The sequence below is a fragment of the Acromyrmex echinatior genome, chromosome 9 (assembly GCF_024713525.1).
Source record: "Acromyrmex echinatior isolate Ae372 chromosome 9, ASM2471352v2, whole genome shotgun sequence".
In the NCBI taxonomy this organism is placed as follows: domain Eukaryota; kingdom Metazoa; phylum Arthropoda; class Insecta; order Hymenoptera; family Formicidae; genus Acromyrmex; species Acromyrmex echinatior.
Genome location: NC_141860.1, coordinates 9,308,915 through 9,335,647, shown reverse-complemented (window position 1 = coordinate 9,335,647; position 26,733 = coordinate 9,308,915). Strand labels below are relative to the sequence as shown.

The following is a 26,733-nucleotide window of genomic DNA, read 5'->3' as shown; positions in this document are numbered from 1 at the left end:
CTAGTAAATTTGCTCACTTTTGTAATTTTCATCTTGTTTGAAGATACAGAATCGACTCCCAGTTCAAAAAGTGCAGGAATAAAAAACAGATTATGGAACAAGTCGAATTGGATTCTGAGCGGAATTATTTTGTTTTCGCTAGAAAACATAATGGCTGCGTTCATTCGGAACAGTTGAGTGAGCGCTCGCTGCAATTGATGTATTCTTCTAGATCTAAAATGCTGATTGAATGATCTAAAAGAATATGACAGCGAGCGCTTACTCAACTGTTGAGTTCGCTGAATGCACCAATAGGTGCATTCAGAATAGGTGCATCATGATTCAAAAAGCACGATTGTTCACTAAGTGTTCAGTAAGCTTTTTCATCTGATTGGCATGTTCCATTAGATTCTAAAATATAGATCAATCATATGAAAGAGCTCACTAAGCACTCAGTGTCGTTCTGAATGCACCCAATAGAAATCTAGGGAATAATTCTGATCAGGATCCGTTTTGAATGCATAATTCTACAATATATTGGGTCATCTAAAAAGTATCCGCGGTGCTTTGTCACTAGATATATGACCATCAACACACATCTAGTGACAAAAACCGCGGATACTTTTTAGATGACCCAATACATACCCTCATGAGATTAAATGAAAGCTGATTCAGTATTGGACAAATTTTATTAATTAGGATTTCAAGTGACATGCTTACCTTTATTATCGATATTCTATGATATAATTCTTTATGAAGTGTTCCCGCCAAGTGTGGCCAATATCAATTTATAAATCCAGACAAGGACTTTCAAGAAGAAGCGTGACCAAAGCTAAGCGTGGCTTGTGTGGCAGATGGTTTGATAGTTTAATTCCTGTGTCGCCAGTTTTGTTACAGAAGAAGGAAAACGTCATTATATTGAATATTTTGCAATAATATAGGAGCAGGATTTCTTTCACGACGATAGCATATAAACAGCAACATGGTAAACTTACAAAAATTGTGTATTATTACTGACATATATATATATTACACATATATGTATATACGCATATTATAAACAAATAAAATATGATATAATTATAAATGCAAATAAAAGAAATTACGGCAAATAAATATAGTATATATTACATATAAAAATTTTGTAAACACATAAGTAAACAAATAAATACATATATTTGAATATATTTAGAATTATATATAATTATATATTTTTATCATATACATGCATTAAATAATATGGCTTATTGAATTCGTAATTTTTAAAAATTAAAATAATACTTAATTTTATATATATCAGAGTCAACCAAGTTCTCCTATTCATTCTGAGAGACACACTGATCCAATAAGCCAACAAACTTCTCCTGCACCTGATATAGACGAGCCATTTGAAGATGAATCTGATTTACTTGATGGAGACAATGTTGATAATGAGGAAGAAGGAGAAGAATTATTTGGAGATAATATGGAGGCGTAAGGATATATTATGTTTTTATATGTATAAAATGTTTTAATATATAAAAATAGTAACTTACAATAAGAATAAATCAATTTAATATCTATAAATAAATTTTAGAAACTTTAATAAGAAGAAATGATTTATCTTGTTGAATTATTTTATGTGAACAAGAAAAATACTCAAAGATATTAATAAAATTATATATTTTTTTTGACAGAGATTATCGACCAATGTCAGGGTTAGATAGATATGATCCTAATTTATTGGATGACGAAGAGTATTCAGAAATGTCTCAGGGCGAACGTTTAGCCGCGGAAACGGAAATGCGAAAAAGAGATCGTGCGGCTGGCATCATAAGGGATGATCGTGATCTTCTTTATGGTAATTTTGTTTCATTAGTTACTGATATCTAAAGATAAAATAAATATACTGAATTAACTTTGTATTACATTGATCTCTTAAGTTTCAAAAGTGTACTTATAAAATTAAATATCTTTATATAAATATTTTTCTTTGTACTTTTAGATGAAACTGACGAAGAAGATGTACAAGCACGTAAACGACGTATGGCTGAAAAGGCTGCTACTGGCATATTGGAGGATGCAGAAGTAAAATCCTTTCAATTTTCATGTAAAAAAATGTATCTATAATTTAAATAATGAGCTCTATTGATTATTTCAGATGATCGAATCCATTGAAAATTTAGAGGATACCAAAGGACATTCAGTAAAGGAATGGGTTATGATGTTAGGACCACGAACGGAAATTTCGAATCGCTTTAAAAGCTTTCTTCGCACTCATACAAATTCCAAGGGACAATACATGTATAAAGAACGTATTCGCCATATGTGTGAGAGCAATCAGGTATATCGAATTTCTTACATAATTCTAATGTAATTTAAGTTTTAATTTAAAAAATATACTTTTTTATATATATATTTTATTTTTTTTATGATATTTGGGATTATAGAATATTTTATTTTATAACTTATATAGCAATCTTTTATAGTTATACAAATAAGATTTTTTATTTCTAATAAAATAAAATGTTTATATTTTATTGTATATATTAATTTTTTTATTTAAGTTTTTATTTTATGGAGGTTTTTATATTTATTTTAATAGTCCAGTTTCATAGTGGAATTTCCTATTCTCGCCAGTAAGGAACATGTTTTAGCCTATTTTTTACCAGAAGCGCCATATCAAATGCTTGAGATATTTGATGAAGTGGCAAAGGAATTGGTGCTTACAATTTTTCCCAGTTACGAGAGAGTCACGTCGGAGATTCACGTGAGAATATCGGAATTGCCGTTGATCGAAGAATTACGCACATTCAGGTAAAAATATGTTATATGCATCATCTAATTAATATTATTTTTACTCAGCAATACAAATACAATATGTATGAAATGACGTCGCTATTACTTTGTTACAACAGAAAACTCCACTTGAATCAATTAGTTCGAACTCTTGGAGTGGTAACGGCAACTACGGGAGTCCTGCCGCAATTGTCGGTGGTGAAGTACGACTGTACAAAATGCAACTACATTCTTGGACCGTTCGTCCAATCTCAAAACACAGAAGTTAAACCAGGCTCTTGTCCCGAATGTCAGAGTGCCGGTCCATTCACAGTAAGTCAAAGAATTCTACGTTTGATTGCTATAGCTAATTTTAAAATTATCACATTTACTTATGTACAATGTATCGCGTGTATATATATCAGATCAATATGGAGCAAACTATATATAGAAATTATCAAAAAATAACGATACAAGAATCCCCGGGTAGAATACCCGCTGGCAGAATACCGCGCAGCAAAGATTGCATTCTGCTATCCGACCTGTGTGATCGTTGCAAACCAGGGGACGAGATAGACGTCACAGCTATTTATACCAATAATTATGATGGTTCTTTGAACACTGAACAGGTGGGATTAAATTTTTGTTGCATATATTAATTATGTTTTTTTTTATATTACATTTATCTATTCCACAAGTTTGTCTCAGAAGAGTAACTTTTTACAGGGATAAGATTATATCTACTGTATTTTGTATTACAGGGCTTTCCAGTATTCTCCACAGTTCTATTAGCCAATCATTTATTTGTGAAAGATTCGAAAGAAATCGTAGATTCGCTAACGGAAGAGGACATCTCGAGTATACTCGCTCTAAGTAAAGATCAGCGCATCACAGATCGTATAGTCGCGAGTATCGCGCCTTCGATTTACGGTCATGAAAATATAAAGAGAGCCTTAGCACTGGCGATATTTGGTGGCGAGCCGAAGAATCCTGGTATTTATTTCTTCTTTGAATTATCCTATCAGTTTTCTATATATTCTTCCTTCTTATTTGCATCATATTGCAACATGTAGGCAACAAGCATAAAGTTCGCGGTGATATAAACGTCCTGCTGTGCGGAGATCCTGGCACCGCTAAGTCACAATTTTTGAAATACGTAGAGAAAGTGGCACCGAGAGTTGTCTTCACTACAGGTCAGGGTGCTTCGGCCGTTGGTTTGACTGCTTACGTTAGGAGATCATCTATCAACAGAGAATGGACCTTAGAAGCTGGAGCTTTGGTTCTCGCCGATCACGGAATATGCCTTATCGATGAGTTCGACAAAGTATAAATTTATATAATTTATGCGACTAATAAACTCATTCATAAGATAAATATCTATAAATATCGTACTTTTTTTTTGTTATTATAATAACGACTGTTATAAAGAGAGAAAAGGAGAAGTTTATAGTTTTCATCTAAATATATAGACTATTTATATATAATATCAAAATTATGTTTAGTTTTATATAATTTATATTACAAAATTTGAATATAGTTATTAGAAACAACACATAAATTTTTTCTAGATGAATGATCAGGACAGAACGTCTATCCATGAAGCTATGGAGCAACAGAGTATTTCTATTTCGAAGGCCGGTATCGTTACATCTCTTCATGCCAGATGCGCAGTGATAGCGGCGTCTAATCCCATCGGTGGTCGATACGACCCCAGTATGACCTTTGCGGAAAATGTATGTATTTTTAGCACTTTTTAATTTGCGATTGCACAAAATTATAATTTGTAAATAAAATTGTAAAATGTAAAATATATGCGAAATATATCATGGAAATATAAAATTATAGATTTATAATATTATAAAATTAGAATCTTCCTTAAAGATTGTACAAACATGTGGGATTAAATGATAATTATATATGTTATATATTAAATTGCATATAGGTGGACCTATCGGAACCGATTCTCTCGCGATTTGATGTATTATGTATAGTCAAGGATGAGGTTGATCCCATGCAAGATCGTCATCTGGCCAAATTTGTCGTAAATTCGCACATCAAACATCACCCGACAGATAATTCAGAAAGAACGGAGAGAACACAAGCTGTAATATTGGATCCAGCCACGCAAAATCTATGCATTCCCCAAGATCTTTTAAAAAAGTATATCGTTTACGCGAAGCAGAATGTACATCCAAAACTAACCAGCATCGATCAAGACAAAGTGGCGAAATTGTACAGCCAGTTGAGGCAGGAAAGCTTGGTGAGTCAGTAAAACAAAGGAAAGAATATATCTATTTATAATCTTAGAAGATTAATAAAAAAATATTAGTATTATTAAATAATGTAAAAAAGATTTTGATGCATTGCAATATGATTGTTTTTGATGATCACATTTTAGGCGACTGGGAGTTTGCCAATCACCGTCCGCCACATAGAAAGCATTATTCGTATGGCGGAGGCTAGTGCCAAGATGCATCTGAGGGATCATGTTCAGGAGAGTGATATGAATCTGGCCATTAGGATGGTTCTCGATAGTTTTGTCGACACGCAGAAATATTCCGTTATGAAATCTATGCGTCAGGTATCTCTTCATTTCTATTTATTCGTTTGCACTTTCAATTTATGTTTATTTTTACTTTCTATCTTAACGCGTGCTCTTAATCTCGTTACAGACATTCCAGAAATACCTATCGTATAAGAAAGATCACAGCGAACTTTTGTATTATATACTGCGACAAATCACTTTAGACACTTTGGCATTTCAAAAAGCTTTGCACGGCGGACGTATCACGACCGTCGAGATCTCTGAGAAGGATCTGTTGGATCGGGTAATGCAAATTATATTATTATATTTAATTTAATACGTTCGCGCAAAAATGAGAAAGGAAAAGAGGGGGAAAGAATTTAACAAATATAATTACACTTAATTAGAAAATTATATCAAAATGATTTGGGCTAAAAAAACTTTATTTGTCCTAATTAGTTTAAAAAAATAGTTTACATAAGAATATTATCTTACATTATTTATAAAGGTTTACATGACAACTTCATTCATTTTTCCCTGTGTGGGAAGATAAGCGCATTTTGCTAATATATAAAGTGTTTTGATTGCAGGCGAAACAAATCGACATACATAATTTACATCCGTTCTACGAGAGTGACATATTCAAGACAAATAATTTTATTTACGAGCGAAGAAGGAAAGTAATAATACAGACTCTGCCCGAAGATATTGAAGATTAATCCGGAGAAAAGCGGCGTCGTATTTTTGCACATGTATTTAAATTATACTAAAACAGCGATTTTTTTTTATCTCACACATAAAATTTTTCGATACATTAATGTTGAAATGTCTGACAGAGCGCTCATTAACATTTTTATCATTATCAAATATTATATAAATTTAATTATTGTGACTTGTCATTAAATATATTAACGTTTCTAACAAATGAAATAGTTTTTTCTATCATATATCTATGTGCGTACACACAACAGTACAAAACTAATACATTCTATTTAAATATCAATTCTATACAACTAGCAATTGATTTCACATTTATATTTACTATAAAACATTTTAAAGCCCTTATGAAAGAAATGACAGTTATTAACATAATACGAATTCTCGCAAATAATGTCAAAGAAAAAGTTCTCATATAATAAGATATAATATGTATTCTGTTTCACACATGATATATATGATGCATTATCTTGTTCAACCATTTAGTGAACAAAATTAAGTGATCACACGTATATGTATTATATATCATAGAAAAACTAAATAGTAGAAATATAACAAATTATACATGTCATAAAAAAGCTAAATAGCAGAAATATAATGAATCATCTTAATGTGATTAGATTACAAAATTAAAGAAAAAGAAAAAATTAATTTATTATTGAAATTTTTGTTTTAAGCAAACATCTTCGATGTTAAAATAAAAATATTTGTTACTGTACAAAAGGCATAAAGAATTTTGTCGCCAACTTGCTCTTTCATCTATCGAGTTATTTTGCTTAAAGACAAAATGGCATTGTACTCAGATAGGACAATGATATTTTGTCAAAAGCCAGAGATAGTCGAAAAAAAATTTCTTCTCGACTTCACGCAATAGCATCTGTGTTATTTCTTTTTGTAGGAACCATGACTGCTGTTGCTACTAGTAGTACTGCTATTACTGCTACTAGACACACTATCGCTAGAATCCGATTCGCTATCCGAGGAACTACTGCTACTACTACTACTACTACTGCTACTAGAACTTATGCTACTATCGCTGCTGGAGGTGCTACAACTGCTATTCCAATCACTTGAATTGCTGGAATCCTCTTTCCTCATTTTCTTGCTGTTGTGATGATGCTTTGCTTCTTTTTCTTGCTCTTGACTAAAGCATGACACAATAATACATTAAGATCTTCCTCAATTTGAATGTTTTCCAGTAAAACACAGATGACAGTAAATCATTTCATCCAAATTTAACATTAATAACAAGAGTAATAATTTATTGAATTTTTTGCAAAGTTTATTTTTCCTCTTTTTTTCTCCATGTTGAAGAAAAAAAGAGAAAAGATAAGTGATGCAAAAAGTTCAATTAAACAGAACAGGTCTAATATAATACAGAATCGTTATACCTTGGTTATTTATTAATATTAAACAAGAATGATACAATTCACTATAAATCCTTTATAAATCCATCAACAAGATGATATCCCTCTATGTCAATTATATCTTTGTTGAAAAACATTCTTTAGCCTAACTACAGATATGTTATCTCGTATCAAGATCAAAATTTAAAAAAATATCTGATATATTGTCTCGGTTTATATATCCTTTATGAAGAACAAACATTGCTTAAAATAATCTAGTTTATTAAATAAGTCGAGATATATTTCCTTGTTCTAAAGTTCTAAAGGAAATATATTAAATATATTGATTCAATAAAAAATGTCCTGTATACATATATATATATATATATATATATATATATATATATATAAAATGGAAGAATTTAAACGACATACTCATCACCATTCTCTTGCTTTTGTATAGCTTTCTTCAGCTGCGAAGTGCGAGAAGATCTATGTAGGTATTTCCTCTTGCCTTTGCATTCGTAACTCCAGTGTCCCATCTCCAGACACTTTTGGCATCGCACTCCCTGGGGATATGCAGATCGCGGATCGCTGCAAATACAGTGATAGAAATTAGAGGAATTACTATAACAATATCATCTGTTCCCGCCTTGTCTTGGCGTGTTAGACTCGCGTCATTGATTCATAATATTTCAAGGTTACGTGGAATCTTTGATATCATGCAAATGTAACTTATTTCGAAATATAAACTTACGGTTTCTTCAACAGTTTCATCCCGTTCCAGTTCATGAGGTTGGTTTTCGTCTTGTACGTATAACCTTCAATAATTGTATAATGAATGAAAGATCTCAGACCGCACGATCACGTTTTATCATGCACTCGCATGTTTGAAGTTTGTTTATGTGCTGAGAAGTTTATGTACGGTTTTCAATGCGCGTCGAAACTCGAAAGACATAACGGTTTCTCATTCGTCGATTCGACTCAACAATTGAGAACAGTTGAGAGTTGATTGTGTATCGTGTGAAAATTATAAAAGTGAGCAAATTTACTGGGTATTGACCAATGAAGTTATAAATATTCTAGTGAATTTTTTTAATCACTTTTATAATTTTTATTTCATTTCAAAATACAATCGATTTTCTGATTTGACTGCCCACGCAAGTGCTCTGCAAATTGGTCGAAAAGGACTTAAAATTCTTCAAGTAAGAATTTAAACATATTTTTAATTAACTGCAATATTTTTTATTAAAATGTTTAAATTATATACAGAGTTTATTGTCTACAAATTTATTAATATAAAACTGATTTAATTTAATTTAAAGTTTATACATATAAATATTATAGCTATAATAATAATAAAAATATATTAAAAAATAATGATAAAATATAAATTTCTTTGTAGTTATTAATAATTTTGAGAACCAAAAAAAAGTATCTATAAGCAAGGTCCAAACTCTTATATACTTGAGAAACCTTATGAACAAAAAACGACTTTGATGATATATGTAGCTATAATTTTAGATAATTTCATTTTACTTTGATGTAGCAAACGACAAAAATGATTGATTCCAAGAATGATTCTTCGAGCAGTACGAAAAATCTTGCTCCTGATCCTTTTCTAATCGCATACGGAAATAAATATGTAGAATTGAGAATCACGAAGGACGCAATAAGTATGTATCGAGATAGCTTTCTGGAGAAGAAAAAGATACTGGAGGAAGAAAAACGAGAGCTGGTGATAAATCCATTGATAAAATTCTGCCTAAATAATTTCAAATTTTTCTTTAAATATTTGCAGAAATTATTTGCATTAATTTATACGAGATTATTAGTTCTATAAATTTAAATATGAAGTTTTGAATATAAATTAAAATATAAATTTAAATTATATAAATTAAAGTTATTATAATAGTTATTTAATTAAATAATTGACTTTTGTCAAATTTAATATTTTATTGGACTATGTCTAATTTAAATTGTTAAATTGTGACTCATCTCTTAATTGCATTAAATGCACGAGATATTTTTTTTTAATTCAGGAGAAATTAAATTATCAAGTGTGGTCGCTGGAAGACTCATTATGCGAACAGATATGGCGATTCTCACATGAACATGATTTTGCTGTTATCTTTCAATATCATCATTTTGTTACAAATTGTGAAAAGCCAAGGAGCAACTGTAAAGATGGTGGGATCATATAAAAATTAAAAATTTTGGCAACTTTGACCTTTGGCACTTTGATTAACTTCGACAATTGATTCAACCAACAGAATTATATAAAATAAATTTTTATATAATTCCTTGTGTGATCCGATTTTTTTACCACATATTAAAAAACAAAAAAATTAATAATTCTATCCATATTAATAAAATATACAACAATATATTATAAGTATTTGTAAGTCAATTACCTATTAAGTTAATCGAGAATTAAATTAATTGGCAAAATTATCTATTTAAAATACAATATTCAACTATACGATATTTATAATCTCGAATTTAATCTTTTTTTCATATAAAAAAGATGATAATTCTAATTCTATACATTTTAACGAAACAATATTATTTGCTAAGTTAATTTTATCGATTAAGTTAATCGCTTATTAGTACGGTCGAGGTTACTCTTAAAGGGTTCAGATTCTTTCACTCGCACGCGCGCGTTAAACCGAAGATAATTCTGTTAGATACGAAAAGGAGCTCCGAACTGATTGATCTCGTAAATGAAATCGATGTTATCAAAGCAGAAATGATTGATCTTAATCAAGGAAAAAGCGTTAAACGAGAGGTGGAAAATGCTTTAACAAAATTACGAAAGTTGCAATTAATCTCGGATGATGTCACGGAATTATTGAGGTACAACTGAATTCATCAGTGTAATTAATTTTAATCTCGGTTCAATTTACTCTTTATCTTTTTTTAATTCCAAAAATTAGAAAAACATAAACATTAAAAGATAAATCGAGATTAAAGTTAATCTTACATTAGTAGAACTGGGCCTAAAACTATTATAACGATATCTGTATAAGAAAATTTATCACTTAATTCTAGATTGATATGTTCTCCGCAGTCTTCGTACAAACTTAAAACGATATCGATGCCGATATATGATGAAATAATTTCTAATAATGGAAATAAAGTCAAACGACGCAAGAATGATTCAGGTTGCGCAAGTACGTTCCAATGTAATTCTAATTAAATCAATTTAATTAATGGATGTAATCAATCAGTGCAATGATTTCTTTAGCATATCATTCTTGTCAGAATACTTTTCCATTAATTATTGCATTTTTGCATTTTTGGTTTTCATATTTGTTTTTTTTTAGAACAAATGAAAAACGACAAATCGAATTTTATGCCTAAGAAGAAATTCGTATTTACAGTTCCTAAGAATTATCCCGAATTGTCGCTTGAGAGAAGTATCATATTTACTGCGAACACAATAATCACGAACACATCTATAGAAGTAATAATTTCAAAATTATTTCTTTTCTCTATTGACTACTTTATGTTTGTATTGCAATAATGAGATATGCATTAATGGCGATTACAGTCTACAAGCAACAAGAAATCCCAAAATTTTACTCTCAAGAAACGCAGCGAGATTTCTATCAAATTTCAACAATATCACAAGCATAAGTATTAATTATAACTGATTTCGACAAGCATATTCGCACAAATGATTAAAGATGATTAAGGGATATTTTGATTTTCAATATAAATATTAAAAATTTAATTTTAAAAATCAATAATTAATAATAAAATAATAATTAATAGTAATTAATAATAATTAATAATTAATAATAAAAATTTGTTTTAATTATTATCTTAACTGTTACATTGTAATAAAAAAATTAAATATAAACTTAAAATTATACGCAAAGTTTTATAATATCGGAGAAAGATCGCGCAGAAACGGAGAAATAAGAGAGATTTTCGGGAAAATATTTTATAATATATTTGCATGTTTAGAAATATTTATACAGCGTCTGACGTAAAGTCACGTAATATACATTGAGTTACATTTAATATTACATTCTTGGAATTATACACAATTAACACAATATCGTATGTTACGCAATGAACTATTCAACAAGCGTTTATTTACTTGAAATAGTGTACTGGGCGTTTACAATCGTCACGGTAAACTTATCACTTGCACGTGGATTATGTGCCGCGTTTATCAATTTGTTTTGTTTCTTTATTTCTTTTTTTAACTGTTTATAACAGTTAGATCGTATTGTATCAACGATCTTGACAACTTATATGTGAATGACTCGATGAATTTTCTACATGAGAAGACTTTCATTACAATAGCTAGAAACTAATTTAAACGGTCGCCACGTCACGTCGTTTCGATAACATCGTAAAAAACATTAACATTAATTAATCTAATTAAATTTTTTTTAAATTGCAGCCTTTATTTATCGAACATGCTAATGTTCGTACTTTTTCTATTATATAAATTTTTCGGACACTTTCTTTGTTAAATTGAAAATGCAATTAAAAATTTTAAGTTTAAAATTTTAATTCAATTTGTCTTTATTTTAATATGTATATTTTAATTTACATGTATCTATAAATTAAAATATATATAAGTATCGATATCGTGATTTGGTATTTTCATTTAACTCCTTCATGTAACATTTTCAACAATAAATAAATAAATTTAATAATCGAAATGCATAAAATGAAAAAATACAAAAGCACTGATATAATAATATATCCTTATAATTGTAGATAACATATACAACGTGTAAAATACACTAAAAGCAATAAACATACAAAATTATATTACTTATTATTATAAAATTCCAACATTTCCATTTTAAAATAATGCACACACTGCGCACTATTTCTAACATTACATAACGTTGAATAAATTACGTCATACTTTTAAAAAAAGAAAATCTTTTGTTTAATATCGATGAACCGCTTACGTCTTCGATAATAGTCGACGCATTTCACTATTAATAGTTCGCATAAGTGGGAGCTCATGGCGACCGTTATATCGCAACCTTTATCCTCTATAATACAATGAAAGAAGTTTTCACTTTCAGACTTAAAATATCTGACATACTCATTAATTAGCAAGAACCTTCGCAACGCTTGTCCGACGTGCTCTTTTAAATTGTACTAATTAAGTTTTACAACGTCTCCTCCTTCATAACATGCTCATATCATCATAATGGATTATAAATAATCTTTGCGAGAGAACGAATCTTTAATTATCGTTCATCACTAATCACTTTTAATTCGCAAACCCGACCACGTCGAAACGCCCTCGTATGTACAGTCTAATGGAGAGAACTTGCAAATTAATGTATTTTACATGCAATCTTTCAGCGATAAAGATTCTTACTTAAAACAGGAAGCCAAGAGACGAATCTCATCGCGATCCTTGCGAGGTGCATACTTCATTCTTTCAAAAAACATAGATACACATACTGACTGATAGCATACAAACAGATAGATATATTCATATACAGAAACGAAATTTGTAACGTATTGAACCTTAACGCGAAGGAATACTTCTATTAACTTCATTAAAATAACAATTAATAGATCATGAAATGTCTAATAAAATTTGTAATAAATTACAAATTATACAATAGCAACATCTAATATCGAATTTCGTCGCGTTAAAGATCGAAGAAAAAAATTAGAATATCTAAAATATTATAAATTTATTATTGAGCGGCTTTCGATAGACATCGAAGAAAATTCTTTAATTCACAGTTAGAAACTGTTACATAATGGAAAACAGGAGCTTAAAATTTATGACATACACATATATGTAGAGCGAAAGAAAAAAAGAATAAGGATTATTAATATGGATTATTGATATACAGAGATAATTGCAGCACTTAAATAAAAATTATCGCACAGCCATAGTAGTTGCAATTTTTTTACAAGATATACCTATTGTCTATTTGCGGACAATAGAGATTACGGCAGACGCCTCTTTTGTGTGGAATTAATATCTTCAACTATGATACATGAAGATTTTTACAATACTCAATGTTTATTGATTATTAGAACGCGTCAATAATTGATATGTCGGCGGCCACCAAATAATCTAGCATTTGCAACAAATACAAACAATGCTGAATGCATATTTGCAAACGAAGCTATATTTTCGCAAATCATCTTCGGCGAATGTCGCACATTAACAGAGATCACGTATGATTGATTTCACAATTGAACACATATTAAAACGTAATTATAATTTAGTTTTCGATAGTTATTATGAAGCATGCGATAATCCCGATTATGCTCGCATATTTAATACTAAATGAAATTATCTCCTATCGAAAAAGCACTAATTTCTACAATTAAATTAATTAATTTAATTAATTACACGATTGCGTAGTGTTAAATATGCGATAACAGTAAAGACTCGACACTTAAGTAAGCCACAAGACATAGGAAACGATGTAATAAGAACAAATTAGCTAATTACAAATATGCAAATTATGACATCTTAGTGCATGTTACACGACTACGCCACTTGACATATATGTATATAGAGAAACAATTCAATAACATTAGAAATGTACGAACTATACGAATCGAATCAGATAAGATCTGTATAATTCGAATCCGAACTATTCAAAAATGTTGAATCTAAAAGATTTGAATACAAATTACATATTTAACAATCTTATAAAATTCCACTAGTAAGTAAACAGATAAAAATTTTTTTACTATCTATGTAAAATTCAATCTAACAATAATTGTTGTTAGTTAAAACTTATGTTTTAGTAATTTGATTAAATTTAATTCGATTCGATTCGGTGTTAAAAAACTTTGATTCGCACATCTCTTATAACACATGCACAAGTGAAAAGACTGTTCAGAATGAAGAAATCAGATAAGCTATAGATCTTAGAATTCAAAACTCTTAAGATCTATAGGCACATTGTTAAATGCGAGCCTATTTATATAATATACGTACGATAATACTTATTTTTAATTAATAAAACGGACGTACAAATATTTATGGATGTATAATACATGTAATTTTATAATTACATTGGCACTATTTCTTTGTGTAAAGACAAAAGCAGAATAACAACAATGTGCGAGCGTATGTGAGAGAGAAAGAGAGAGAGAAGGAAAGAGAATGAGATGAAATGTAGTCGCAACATTGATCGCTTTATGGAACTTAGCAGAATATAATCTCAAGAAAATGCTCAATGTCTTCTTCATTCTTTTTTTAACGTTTACACTTGGCAGCACAATCTCTTTAATCTAATAAAAACACATCCTGAAACAGTACAGAGATTTCGTTGCTTTAATTGTCATACAGAATAAATCAAATAGAATAAGATCCATATTATTTCCGTTTTTTTTTTGTACAATTACAGGATATTTTCACCGTTATCATTTTCTTGTCTAATATCACTTTTGTTTCAAAAATTTCTTTGATAATCTACAAACCGTAATATGCATTTTACGCTCGGATGCGCTCCCTCTTTTTTCCAGCTCTTATATCTATATTTACCTAATTTAAACACAGAAAGATGCGAATTACCATGAGAAATCTCGCGCTACTTTACATAGGAATAATTGCACATAGAATTCATCTTACAATTACTCCATGAATCTCGACGAAACGCATAATCGTTGTTCGTTACTGTAAATTATATTATAAGAGTAAATCTTAAATTCTGGTATGCGCGATGTCGTACTTCACCATTATTTCATAAGCGTAAATCATCGCTTTTTGTTCTTTTTGCTTTCTGTACATAAATCCTTACCTTCACAGTCTCCATTATCGATGCGAACTGTTGTATCAGATAAATAGAGCTATATAGTTTTATGTATCAGTGATTTCCCACAGAAGATCTTACATCTACAATTTTGTACCTTACAAGGTAACATGCATTGACGAAAGACAAACAATACCGCATATCGACAAATATGATATCGGAGAATGAGAAAATGTGTGTAGAAATTTACGTATATGTTTCGTTTCATATGCTCATAGTCACAATTTCCCGATTTAAATACTTTAGTAAAATATCTTTTTTTTGCTTATATACGAAGTTTCAACCTTTATATAGTAAACAATGTTATGTAAATGATGCCGATTCTTAATGTTTCTTTATCATTTATAAATTAAAGATCTTATTTTTTTATATTTGTAGGACGTTTATTATTCCTTTTTATAACAACACGCGTTCTTACGCAATTTTGTTGCGTATAAAAACATTAAAATATTTCTAAACTGTTCAACTTTTTCAAGTGGAATATAAAAATAAATCGTTATTTGATTTACGAAGTTTTAAAAAATAATTGCAATATATGCATTTATAATATCTTATATGTCAGTTACTTAATTAAAATTTTTTTTCTGTGTATAATAATAAAAGAGTTAATTTGCAATCAAAAGCAATGTTAAAATACAAAAGTATTTTAAGTATTAAACCAATTATTAACGATAAAAATACAATATGCATTATATATTTAACAAATCTAAGTAATAATTAATATTATTAATAACGAACTTAATACGTTAATATATAAAGAACTCTTATATTTCATATATATGTATATATAAAAAAATCCGGTTCATTGCATTTTATAAAAACATATACTTTTATACAGTATTTTGTTGATAATTCTATCAACATCGGATTATACGTTTTGATAAATATAAAACGCAAACTAAAAGCGCAAATATAAAATATATAAATACGATATATATTTTTTATACTTTAATACTTTAATAAAATTATCATCTACCATGATATCTAAAATATTTCGTTAGAATTGTACAAGAGTTACTCTATATATCTTCCTCTTGTTTGAAAAAAAAAATTCTTACTCAACTTTATGTTATACATTACATCTTCCTGCACCCGGAAAGAGATATTTTTCTTACGATATGGAAACAAAGTGAATTGTGTGTTTCGTGTTTTATATAGTGTAATGTGATAGCATTGCTTATATATTTCCTTAAAATGAGATCATTAAAATGAGAATTTAAATCGACATATGTATGTCATTATTATAAATACATTTCTCTCGTATGTCATCGAACTTTCCTGTTTCTGTTTCTCTCTCTCTCTCTCTCTCTCTCTCTCTCTCTCTCTCTCTCTCTTTCTCTTTCTCTCTATTTATCTCTTATAATTAAGAATCGACATCTATATAACCATAAAAAAAAAACGCGATAAAATAAAATAATAAAACAATTATGTTGGTCGATAAGGACCTTGCATCTTAAGAAATTGAATCACCAGTGATGGTCCACCGGCTACAATTTCCATTGGTATATGCGACAGCGGACAATTTTCAATTGACATAATACCGAGATTCTTGCACAATGCCAGTTCAAATGGCAGATTGTGCAAGGACTTGTTGTCGTTGAGGTAGAGTGACTCTAAGCTCTCTAAGGTGCCAACCTCTTCTGGCAAATAAGTTAGTTGATTCTCGCCTACGCTGAGATATGTGAGATTCCTCAGATGACCGATTGTGCGTGGCAACTCTGTAAGCTTATTCGATTGCAAGATCAGCTTTTGTAATTCGGTCATCAACCCAATCTCGTTCGGCAACACGTCAATGTAATTCTCTTCCAGGTCCAGCACCCGCAGCTTTTGGAGATTCACTATAGTGGTCGGAATATGTTTCAGTCCATTGTTAGAGAGAATCAATATCTCCAGGCTTTGCAGGCACTGTATGTCATCTGGGAGCTTTGTCAGCTGATTCGTTCCAAGATTCAGCTCGACCATTGCCACCCACGAACCGATATCCAGCGGCAAAGTGTTCAGCTTATTTTCCTTCATGTTCAATTTTGTAAGGTTCTTGGATCGTGAGAAGATGCCATAGGGTATCTTGTCGATCTCATTGTGCTCTACATTGATGGAATAAGCATTGACGAATTGGCCTGGACCACCTGCAGGATACGAAGTAAACAAATTTCTAGACAGAGTGATTGTCGTAAGATATGACAGACTAGCCAACAGTCCGTCTGGTAGATGCGATATTTGATTGCCCTCTACACTGAATTCATCCATCAACTTGCAGTTCGCCAATGATTTAGGAATACTTGTCAGTTTATTGTATCGGATTCCTAGTCTCGTTAACGACACCAGATTGCCGATTGTATCCGGCAAGTCGAGCAGTTCGTTGTGTTGCACATCCAGGGTAGACAATTGCACGCACTTGCCAATTTCCGGAGGTAAATGCTCCAAATGATTATGCGAGACATCAAAGGTGAGAAGATTGACCAACTCGCCTATCCCTGCAGGCAGTTCCTTGATCTTGTTCTCCCGAAAGCTCAGCATGGTAAGATTCGTCAGGTTACATATGTTGTTTTTGACATATTTGACACGGTTGAAGCGCAGGAACAACGTAGTGAGCGACGTGAGTTTGTACACTACATCTGGAATCACGATGAGCTTGTTGTGTCTGAGATCTAGCACCCGCAGCGACTTGAGATTCTCCAGAGTGTTGGGCAAATTGGTGAGCGAGTTTTCGCTCAACGCGAGCGTCTCCAGATTCGACAGGTAGCCAATCTCGGGTGGCAGAGTCGTCAGCTTGTTGCCATAGAGATAGAACTCTCGTAGGTGCTTCAGTTCCTTTACGGAACTAGGTAAAGTCGTGATACAGGCCTTGCTCAGGTCCAACCGCCTCACGCAGTCTTCCCTACATCGGATGAACTCCTTGCCCACGTCCAACTCCGCCTGGATCGGCTTGGTCTTCTTACCAGCGGGTTTCAGCTTGTTCGAGTCTGGATGTTTGATCATAACGATCTTCTTGGAGTCGACCAGACTGCTACTGCTGCTACTTCCAAAGGATGACATGGTGGAGAACTTTTTGTCATGCATCAGTTGAAGTTCCACGTCCTCGGATATCTCGTTGCTAGCCGTACAAGCCGATAATCCGCAGCCCTCTAGATACTCGGGTATATCCTGCTCCTTCATATCGAGGTTCAAAAGACTGTCGTCCCCGAGACTCGTCGCGCGATTACGATTCGTCTTCGGCAGACACACCGTCGATATGTTACTCACGCTTGTACAGTGTTTGCACGATTTTTTCATAACCTACAATCTTCCTTTCCCTACCGCACGTCCGCCGCCAAATGACGCGACGCGACGAGGGTAAGATGATGATATATACACAAGCACGTATGAAACAGCACTATGCAGGTAAAAGAGATTCGCACGCATATACGTACGCACGCACGCACGTCAATTCCCCCTCCAATCAAAGATATCTTGAGGTTGCTTGAGGTGACTCGAGATCCCTAAAATGTGACGTACCGCTCTTCACTGCGACTCGCACGCGATCCAAGTGATCAGACACGTCTACGTAAATTGTAAAAGATTAATGCTCGACCATAAGACTCGGAAATATCGACATTTTATCGATGTAGACAGGTGTAGAATGACCTTTGCGTTCCGTACTGCTCCGTATTCGACGGATTCGGCCGAATAATCACCTGTAACAACGCAAGCGCGAGCATACTAACTAATCGCATATGTATATGTTATTATACGTATTATGCATATAGCATAATGTGTGTACACATATCACTGTTTCTATGAATGTGTCAACCATTGGGCGAATTCAGCAGATTCAACAGTTGAGTGCATGCTCGTTGCGTATTGGTGTAGTCTTTTAGATTTAAACGTCTCATTGGATAATATAGAAGAATATTCTAATAATAGCGAGCGCTCATTCAACTGTTGGGTGCATTAAGGCTGCTGCACACAAAATTCCGTAACAGTATGCGTAAAGTGTAAATTTAAGCCAATAAACCAATCAGGATACTGCTTAGATTACGTAATCTAACAGAAATGGAAATAACAGTAAATTTATCCATAATCTTGTAATAAAGTGAATTTCAACCAGTTGAAACGTCTTATGGATAAATTTACTGCTATTTCTATTTCCGTTAGAGTACGTAGATCTAAAGCAGTGTTCTGATTGGCTTAAGTTCATTCTTAAGGTTACTGTTACGCTGATTCTACAATGAGTCACTAATTGATTAGTCTTATCGGTGAAGTTGATCAATAGCCAACTTGTACGACTAAAGCTGATTGGCCAACTTCACCGATTAAGACTAAAGTCGGAATCAGACTATGCATTGAAGATTGAGATTAAAGATTAAAGATTGAAATTTCACCAATGAGGACAAAAAAGTTTGAATTCCTTTTGTTCTGATTGGTCAAACTTTATTCTTTCAATTTTCAATCTCATTCTTCAATGCGTAGTCTGATTCCGATTTAAGACTTCTGACTATCGACTCGGGATACGATTAACGCGATGCTACAAACACTTTAAAATAATGTTTTTTAATTGGTTAGTTTGTAAAATTCTTTCTTCTAATTGGTCCATCAAATGCTTCAAAGCATTTGTAACGAGACTTTGACCACAGCCTCATTGTAGAATCAGCATTACAGAAATTTTATTTGATGTAGCCCTTGATCTTTGTTTAATATTTGGTGAACAACAAGGATAAAGTAATACAATACTTCATTGGTTAATACCTAATGAGTTTGCTCATTTTTGTAATTTTCATTTCGTCTAAAGAACCGTAATCAGCTCCCTAGGGATCAATTCTGGGGATCGATTCTGTATCTTGAAACGAGGTGAAAATTACAAAAGTAAGCAAATTTACTAGAATACTGATTATTTCATTGGCGAACACCTAGTAAATTTGCTCGCTTTTGTAATTTTCACCTTGTTTGAAGCTACAGAATCGACCCCCTGAAGTCATACAGGAGACTGAAGCCATGCTATTATTAAAATAAATAAGTTATTCTTTTGTATTAGATTTAGATAAAATTAAAATTGTGTTTTCTCTTTTATTTTTGCAACTACAAATCGGCTGTATTGGCAGTCAATGTGATTGGCAGTGCCAATTGCAACAGTGTGTAAGTGAACCACTCCTCTACATATCAATGCGGAAAGTTCAATATTTCATAACAAAACATATTTACACGATCCTTAGCAAAAGTCCCTAGAAATCGTATTCTCCTGTTGGACATTGAATATCGAACATTGCGAATCATCCAAATTTTAGATATTTGTATGTGTCATGACTATTTTCCTAAGTCTGTTCTTTTCAGCTGAACTTTTTATACATGGTTTGTTCGCATTGATTGCACTTTTTGCACTTAGCACCTTCGCATTTTCTCTTTTTAATATCCAAATATTGTACAATATATATATCTATCTCATTTTAAGTACAAAAATTGTTGAGAATTTCAAACAATGCAAACAGACCTACAGTTTCTCTATTCTCTTTTTCTTTCCAATATAAAAAGGAAAAAAAGAATAAATGAATCGTACAGAAGTTCAGTTAAAAAGAACAAGCCTCATGTCAACTAAAAGAAGAAGAAAAAGAGAGAGGGAGCAAGCGGCGGTGACTAGTGAGTCGGCCAGCTGGAGGCGAGAAGAAGAGAGAGAGAGAGAGAGAAGGAGGAGGAGAAAGAGAGAGAGAGAGAGAGAAAGTGAGGAATCGTCGCGGCCATATTGCCGCGATCGAGCGTAGTGTTTGTTTTGTCGGTGGAAGCTGCGCGTTGGTCCCATGCGTGCGCGCGCGCACGTATACGAATCCCGTCCCTGCGTCTCTTATCAAGCAAGCTGGCAGATTGTGGGAAATCTCAAGCAATCACGAGGACCATCATCGCATCCATTTAAATTCGCTGACGGACGTCGGTGTTTTGTCATATTCAAGACACCCCGCTTTCCCCGCTACTCCTCCCCTCCCCTCACCCTCTTGAGCTTCTTGTAGCCAACGTCGGTTCCGCGCCCCACCCTTCTCTTCCCCCGAAGGGGGGGGGGCCACGGCCCTCGCGACTGGGTGTCAGTCGCGCACGGGACACACGAGACGGGTAAGTCCGAGAACACTGCGCCACCACCGACAGCAGTAGCACCATGGCGTGCGCCACGCTCAAGAGGTCCTTGGAATTCGACCCGGTACACAGCCATGGTCGGCCCAGCAAACGACGGAGGTGCATGCCGATGTCGTGTGCCTCGCCCGGCGCTTCCGCGTCGTCACCACGCAGTGGATCGCTGCCGCAGAAATCGTCGCCATTCGGCGAGATAGCTAACAAATTGACGCCTGGTAATTACACCGCAGGCTACGGCCATTTTTTCTCTCGTTCTTTGTCGCACCCGTCGCATTTCCCCTATGTTTATCTCTGTCTTTCATTCTCCTCTCTCCTTTTGCCTTCCTGTCGTTTTCTTTCTCTGTCTCTTTCTCTCTCGATCGCTCTCTCTCTCTCTCCGTCCCTCCCTCGCACGCGTATTTATCTTCCTTGCGCATAGAGAGAATGAGCGTGAAGGGGCGTGAAGGGATAGGAGGAAAGATTGGGCGAAAGAGAGAGACAGCGAGTAGGGGCGGCTAAGCTCCAGCGATTTAAAACCCGTCCACACTGGAGGTGGGGGAGAGGGGAGGGCACGCGTAAATCATATGGTAATGTAGTAACGGACGCGCTTGGGGATTCGGGTTTTCCTCTCCTCCCCCCTTTTTTTTCTTTTTTCTTCTCCGGTTTTTCCGTGCTGCGAAAGGAAGCCCGCAAAGATGCGTCTGGAATAGCGTTTTCTACTTTCCATACACACGCCACAGTCTGGATAGTACATATATATATATATATATATATATATATATATATATATATATATATATATATATATGCTAATGCAAGAGATCATTACACACACACACACACACACACACACACACACACACACACACACACACACACACACATACATATATATATATATATATATATATATATATATATATATATATATATATACATATACATATTGAAAGTGATGTTTCATTTTTTAAAGAGAGTTATCGCTAACGCGTCCGTCTTGTCAATAGGAATACTTCAGAGACATGATTGGACGATTTAGAATATATTGAAGGATGGAAAATAAGGTATTGTTCAGGTACACCGCTGAATAAATTGTTAAACCTGCGTAATCAGTCGAAAACACAAAAATCACAATTGAGAAAAATTGAGAGAAACGAAAACAGCTATTAGAAGCGTGCCAGTGAAATATAAGATAAAAACTACGAATGGAATGAGCAGATAGTAAATTGAGACAGAAACGATAACTAATCCAGTCAACATGCCACAAGTTGTCATAAAAAAACATTACAAGTGCATTTATAAAAATAGCTATATGCATATCATTAAATTATTAGATCTTATAAGTCATTACATAGCATGCGACATACCTGGACGATACATGATATTTTATGTAATATATTAAATCTTTATATAATATAATAAATCAAAGGGCTTATCACTATATCATGATCCATTGCTAATGTCAACGTTTTGTGAATCTTGCCGTTCACTTTATCAGGGCGAGAAGCCCTTTAATAATGTATCATGACATGGTAATAACCCGCAAACTCTTTGGCATCTCTGAAAAAAATGTCAATAAATTTAATATAATATATAATTTGATTATTTTATTTAGACAAGAAATTATTTAAGTATATGTATAATATACATTTAAATACTTAAAAAAAATGTTCAAATATTTTACAAATTTATATTATGATGGATATTGTTTCATATAAATGACATGTTATTATATTAGGTATATATAATATCACACGTAGACGAGATACAGATTACTAAAGCTATCTATTGGAAAAATAATGGATTTCTTTTTACTACCTAATATTAATTTTAGTCATATAATTGTATTAATAATTATGAAATTTCAATATAAAATGAATAATATAAGTATGTAATGAAATGTAAAAGAAACAAACTGTTGAAAAGTCATTTTAACTTTCGCCAAATCATCCTTAAGTATTTATCCGAACAAATATTTTAATATTTAAATTTAAATATTTTTTTTACATAAAATTTTGTTACAAGTAGTCTTATTACTATAAAAATAGAAACTGTTAATTTCTCATAAATAGGAGTCAATAAAGTACATATTTTTAATGTTATTGTGAATACGATCCCTCCTTATAAATATAACATTTATCTGGATAAATATTGCATACTATTGTTTAACATCAAATGGAGTAATAATCAATATTACTTAAAAATTTTTTGCGCACTATTTCTGCGTTGATTAGTAGCTAGATTATCTTTATTTTTGTTATTTTAAAGAGAGAAAGTCCTTGATAAACACATTTATTTTCTTGTATATTATTATTATAAATTGTACGTTAATTTGACGTTTTAACCTGTGCATTTTATTGAAAATTAATCCAAATTTAATATAAAAAAAAAATATATATATATATTTTTAAACAGTGTATATTTGTTTATACAGAAAAGATGGCTGCCAACATCAGAGAAGAAATCCGCAGATTGCAGCGACGTAAACAATTGCACTTTCAGCCTCAAACAAACAGTGGTGATTCATCAGACATGGAAGGACCTTCTAGTCCTTCTGGTCCATCTGGCTCTTCTTTAACTCTCCTTAGTCATAACACTAGTGGAAAAGAAAAATCACTTTTCACATTTAGACAGGTAAAATCTTCTAATCATTTGTATATCTCAATAGCAAATACAAATATGTGGATCACTTTTTGTTTACGTTCCCGTATAGCACAGAAACTTGCAGGAACATTGCTGCAACATTTACAATATTGCTGGAATGATCTGTATAGAGTTGGGATTACTTCATTAGGGATAAATATCTATTATTATAAGTAAAAGTTTTGATTTTATTGATATGCTCATAAGATTGATGTTATAGGTTGGTTTGATCTGTGAGCGAATGCTCAAAGAACAAGAAACACAAATCCGAGAAGAGTATGATAAGATCTTACATTTAAAGCTCTCCGAACAGTATGACGCTTTTGTTAAATTCACATACGATCAGATACAAAAAAGATTTGAATCCTCAGCTACACCGAGTTGTAAGTACTTTAAGAACGATGATGTCTGCACGCCTTTTGTTTTTCTTGTATCATTTTTCTCTACATGATTTTTATATTTCCAGATCTATCATAAGAAAAGTTTCTTATTTATAAGAAGACATTTCTGTGAGGAGTATTAGGTAAATTTTGTGAACATGTTCTTTTTTTTCCTACAGAAAACGATGAAACATTTAATTAATAAGATATAAAGCAGAAATCTATTACTACTTTTTTAAAAAACATTTTGTCATTTTATAGATTTTTACTGTGTGAGACAAATTTTGCTTGCGCCGAGGTTCGCAGCGCCGCCTCGCTTCAGGAATCACCTCTAAAAAGATAAATGGTTTCAGCAGTGTCTAATAAAAAAAAAAAGAACTAAAAAAGGTGAGAACGGGGAAAAATAAAAAAAAATGATTGTAATGTAAGTTCGTAGAGAGAAAGAGAGTGAGAGTGAAAGAGAGAGAAAAAAAGAGCAAATTGCAGTGAATTGTAAACATATTACGAAAATTTACCATGTATACTTTCGAGACTAACAATATTTGTACTGTTCGACATTAGAAGTGCGCTGGTATCAGGGAACTGATTCTACTTATGTACAAATGTTATTACGGTTAAAAATACGATATATGTGCAAGGTTAAAGCGCGAAACTTGATATCCAGCTGAAAAAAGAGAGCAAGAGAGAAAACTGAAAGGTTTCTTTCTAGCTTGTCACATAACATACACACATACACACACACACACACACATGAATATATTTTTCTCTTAGCTTGTTTGGAATATTGTAAAATGTAAACGAAAATTTGAGACACTTTGCGCATGTCGTATAGATAGAGCATTGTGTCGAATACTAAGTAAGGTATTTCAATAAGTTTTTCGTTTGTTCATCTTGACGCTACGACAGTTTAGACATTGCTCAAATATATACGGCAACCAATGCTCTAAGCATCTTATCACAAATGTGTTGGATGCATCTTATGAATTTCAAGGCTGGAGATAATGTGCATTCGCGAATAAAAGGATTGCCTTTTTGAATCCTATCTGCTCAGCGAAGAGCGGGCTAACATTTAGAATCCAATGTATGATTGCGTATAAATTAAAATTAAGAGATTAAATAATTCTACGACTTTTACTTGTAAATTAAAATTTACAAGAAAGCTACATTAGTATAATAACTTGTTAAATTGATAGTAAATTTGTTTTGTTTAGTTTTGAAGTTATAATATTATTCGTATTAGATTCTACGATTTTTTCTTTTGACTAGAAAATTTCCCATTTCACATAGATATACAGAAAAATAAAATTGAAAATGTTTTTGCAATTTTTTTATTTTTTATCGAAAATTCTTGTAAAAAACAAAATAAAGATCTCATTTAAGATAAACGTTACGAAGAGCTGTAAAAGTGTCGGGATAATATTGTAGACTATAGTAGATATTGTATGAAGGCATTGTGAAGCGTGACTATTTGGAATAAAGATTTCATAAAATCTCGTCACACACAGCATTTCTGTTCCCTGGTAGCAACGAATTTCTGTAGTTGTAATTAAAAAAAAAAGTGCTGAGTAATGAATATAACTATATACTGTATTCTAACTGTGCCTATTATTAGACATGTTTGTCACGATTATTATTATGTTATTATTTACTGTTATCGCCGTCGTAAAAAATTTTTTTATAGTTTGTAGCAATTCTCATTACGTTGTAGTACTATATACTGCGCGCGATGTTTTCTTTTTCTTTTTTTACTCGATTAAGATAGGGTTCTACGAATCTTGGTGGCTGCGTGCATTTTTTTTATATCCTAGCGTGAAAATTTTTGTTTCGCCGAGTATTGAAAAAAGGCATTTAAAGCACCAAGTAGAAAGTTCTGTCGAAAGTTGTAAGCACAATGTAAAGTGATTTTCGATCGACTATGCCTATGGTCACGACTGTCGAGGAAATGATATGTCGTACGATTTCGATGGGCATTCGAATTACTACTGCCTTTTTCATATTGCGTAAAAGAAAAGAAAGAAAGTGTCTCTCAGTTACCACAATATTTTTTGGAGCATCGTACGCCGATGGTGTTCACGCCCACACACGTAAACACAGAAAAATATATACTATGTTACGTCGACTGTCTACCGACTATTGATTGTGAGAAAAAAGAAGAATAAATACGAAGAAATATAAGCGGGTTCAATTATTAATGCTAAGTAATGTCTACTTGACGTTCGCGATAGATACGCGTTAAAGAAAATCGTGGACACACGTGAGCGATCGTTTGAAAAATTCAGGGGATTTCATTTAAGCTGCAGAAAATACCTCCGTATTATATTATGTAAACATTCATTATCGAAATAAACTTAAGACTGAAAAGGTGTAAGATTATTATTTTCCTCTCAATAAAATTGTTACCATTTTTCTATACAAGACATAATTGTCACAAACGATTTACTTTATTATTTGCAGGTAACATATTGCGAAGAAATATATTATATACTTATACATAAATGTTTCATATTACAATATTACTGGTATTAAATATTTATGTCTTG

At 32.3% G+C, this 26,733-nt stretch overlaps 5 protein-coding genes and 2 long non-coding RNA genes across 7 annotated transcripts; 4 read left to right on the top strand and 3 right to left on the bottom strand.

Annotated features, from left to right (window-relative positions):
• The first annotated feature begins 701 nt into the window (after positions 1-701).
• Mcm2 (DNA replication licensing factor Mcm2) lies at positions 702-6,190 on the top strand. The gene is made up of 15 exons (XM_011068337.2): positions 702-964; positions 1,280-1,452; positions 1,656-1,819; positions 1,964-2,046; positions 2,120-2,302; positions 2,564-2,775; positions 2,877-3,069; positions 3,162-3,365; positions 3,498-3,729; positions 3,810-4,060; positions 4,305-4,469; positions 4,679-4,996; positions 5,135-5,317; positions 5,409-5,564; positions 5,851-6,190. Exons 1-15 carry the CDS (start codon positions 962-964, stop codon positions 5,977-5,979), a joined length of 2,649 nt encoding a protein of 882 aa, XP_011066639.2. The 5' UTR covers positions 702-961; the 3' UTR covers positions 5,980-6,190.
• On the bottom strand, positions 3,372-4,312 carry LOC147908600 (uncharacterized). Its single transcript, XR_015546192.1, has 2 exons — positions 4,129-4,312; positions 3,372-3,977 (listed from the first exon to the last, which is right to left on the bottom strand). It is a non-coding gene; the product is annotated as an uncharacterized LOC147908600 (long non-coding RNA).
• LOC105153506 (uncharacterized) lies at positions 5,686-8,332 on the bottom strand. The gene is made up of 3 exons (XM_087409601.1): positions 8,081-8,332; positions 7,759-7,917; positions 5,686-7,121 (listed from the first exon to the last, which is right to left on the bottom strand). The coding sequence occupies exons 1-3, from the start codon at positions 8,113-8,115 to the stop codon at positions 6,860-6,862; spliced, it is 456 nt and encodes a 151-aa protein (XP_087265727.1). The 5' UTR covers positions 8,116-8,332; the 3' UTR covers positions 5,686-6,859.
• Positions 8,333-8,866: 534 nt separating this feature from the next.
• On the top strand, positions 8,867-11,364 carry LOC147908599 (uncharacterized). The gene is made up of 6 exons (XM_087409602.1): positions 8,867-9,061; positions 9,366-9,523; positions 10,015-10,179; positions 10,375-10,496; positions 10,650-10,789; positions 10,877-11,364. The coding sequence occupies exons 1-6, from the start codon at positions 8,885-8,887 to the stop codon at positions 10,967-10,969; spliced, it is 855 nt and encodes a 284-aa protein (XP_087265728.1). The 5' UTR covers positions 8,867-8,884; the 3' UTR covers positions 10,970-11,364.
• LOC147908598 (leucine-rich repeat protein soc-2 homolog) lies at positions 11,257-18,799 on the bottom strand. The gene has a single exon (XM_087409588.1). The coding sequence runs from the start codon at positions 18,369-18,371 to the stop codon at positions 16,524-16,526; it is 1,848 nt and encodes a 615-aa protein (XP_087265714.1). The 5' UTR covers positions 18,372-18,799; the 3' UTR covers positions 11,257-16,523.
• Positions 18,800-20,791: 1,992 nt separating this feature from the next.
• On the top strand, positions 20,792-26,554 carry akirin. The gene is made up of 5 exons (XM_011068339.2): positions 20,792-21,406; positions 23,605-23,804; positions 24,034-24,196; positions 24,280-24,336; positions 24,455-26,554. The coding sequence occupies exons 1-4, from the start codon at positions 21,217-21,219 to the stop codon at positions 24,288-24,290; spliced, it is 564 nt and encodes a 187-aa protein (XP_011066641.1). The 5' UTR covers positions 20,792-21,216; the 3' UTR covers positions 24,291-24,336; positions 24,455-26,554.
• LOC147908597 (uncharacterized) lies at positions 21,413-23,269 on the top strand. The gene is made up of 2 exons (XR_015546193.1): positions 21,413-21,918; positions 22,178-23,269. It is a non-coding gene; the product is annotated as an uncharacterized LOC147908597 (long non-coding RNA).
• Positions 26,555-26,733: the final 179 nt, after the last annotated feature.

Coding starts and splice junctions, on each gene's coding strand:
- LOC147908599 (XM_087409602.1), top strand. CDS start 8,885: ATGATTGATTCCAAGAATGATTCTTCGAGCAGTACGAAAAATCTTGCT. Junction 10,180..10,374: donor GATGTCACGGAATTATTGAG/GTACAACTGAAT, acceptor ACTTAATTCTAG/ATTGATATGTTCTCCGCAGT. Junction 10,790..10,876: donor TCACGAACACATCTATAGAA/GTAATAATTTCA, acceptor TGGCGATTACAG/TCTACAAGCAACAAGAAATC.
- Mcm2 (XM_011068337.2), top strand. Junction 1,453..1,655: donor TTTGGAGATAATATGGAGGC/GTAAGGATATAT, acceptor TTTTTTTGACAG/AGATTATCGACCAATGTCAG. Junction 2,303..2,563: donor ATATGTGTGAGAGCAATCAG/GTATATCGAATT, acceptor TTATTTTAATAG/TCCAGTTTCATAGTGGAATT.
- akirin (XM_011068339.2), top strand. CDS start 21,217: ATGGCGTGCGCCACGCTCAAGAGGTCCTTGGAATTCGACCCGGTACAC. Junction 21,407..23,604: donor AGCTAACAAATTGACGCCTG/GTAATTACACCG, acceptor TTGTTTATACAG/AAAAGATGGCTGCCAACATC. Junction 23,805..24,033: donor CACTTTTCACATTTAGACAG/GTAAAATCTTCT, acceptor TTGATGTTATAG/GTTGGTTTGATCTGTGAGCG.
- LOC147908598 (XM_087409588.1), bottom strand. CDS start 18,371: ATGAAAAAATCGTGCAAACACTGTACAAGCGTGAGTAACATATCGACG.
- LOC105153506 (XM_087409601.1), bottom strand. CDS start 8,115: ATGAACTGGAACGGGATGAAACTGTTGAAGAAACC. Junction 7,918..8,080: donor ATGAAACTGTTGAAGAAACC/GTAAGTTTATAT, acceptor CTGTATTTGCAG/CGATCCGCGATCTGCATATC. Junction 7,122..7,758: donor AAGCAAGAGAATGGTGATGA/GTATGTCGTTTA, acceptor GTCATGCTTTAG/TCAAGAGCAAGAAAAAGAAG.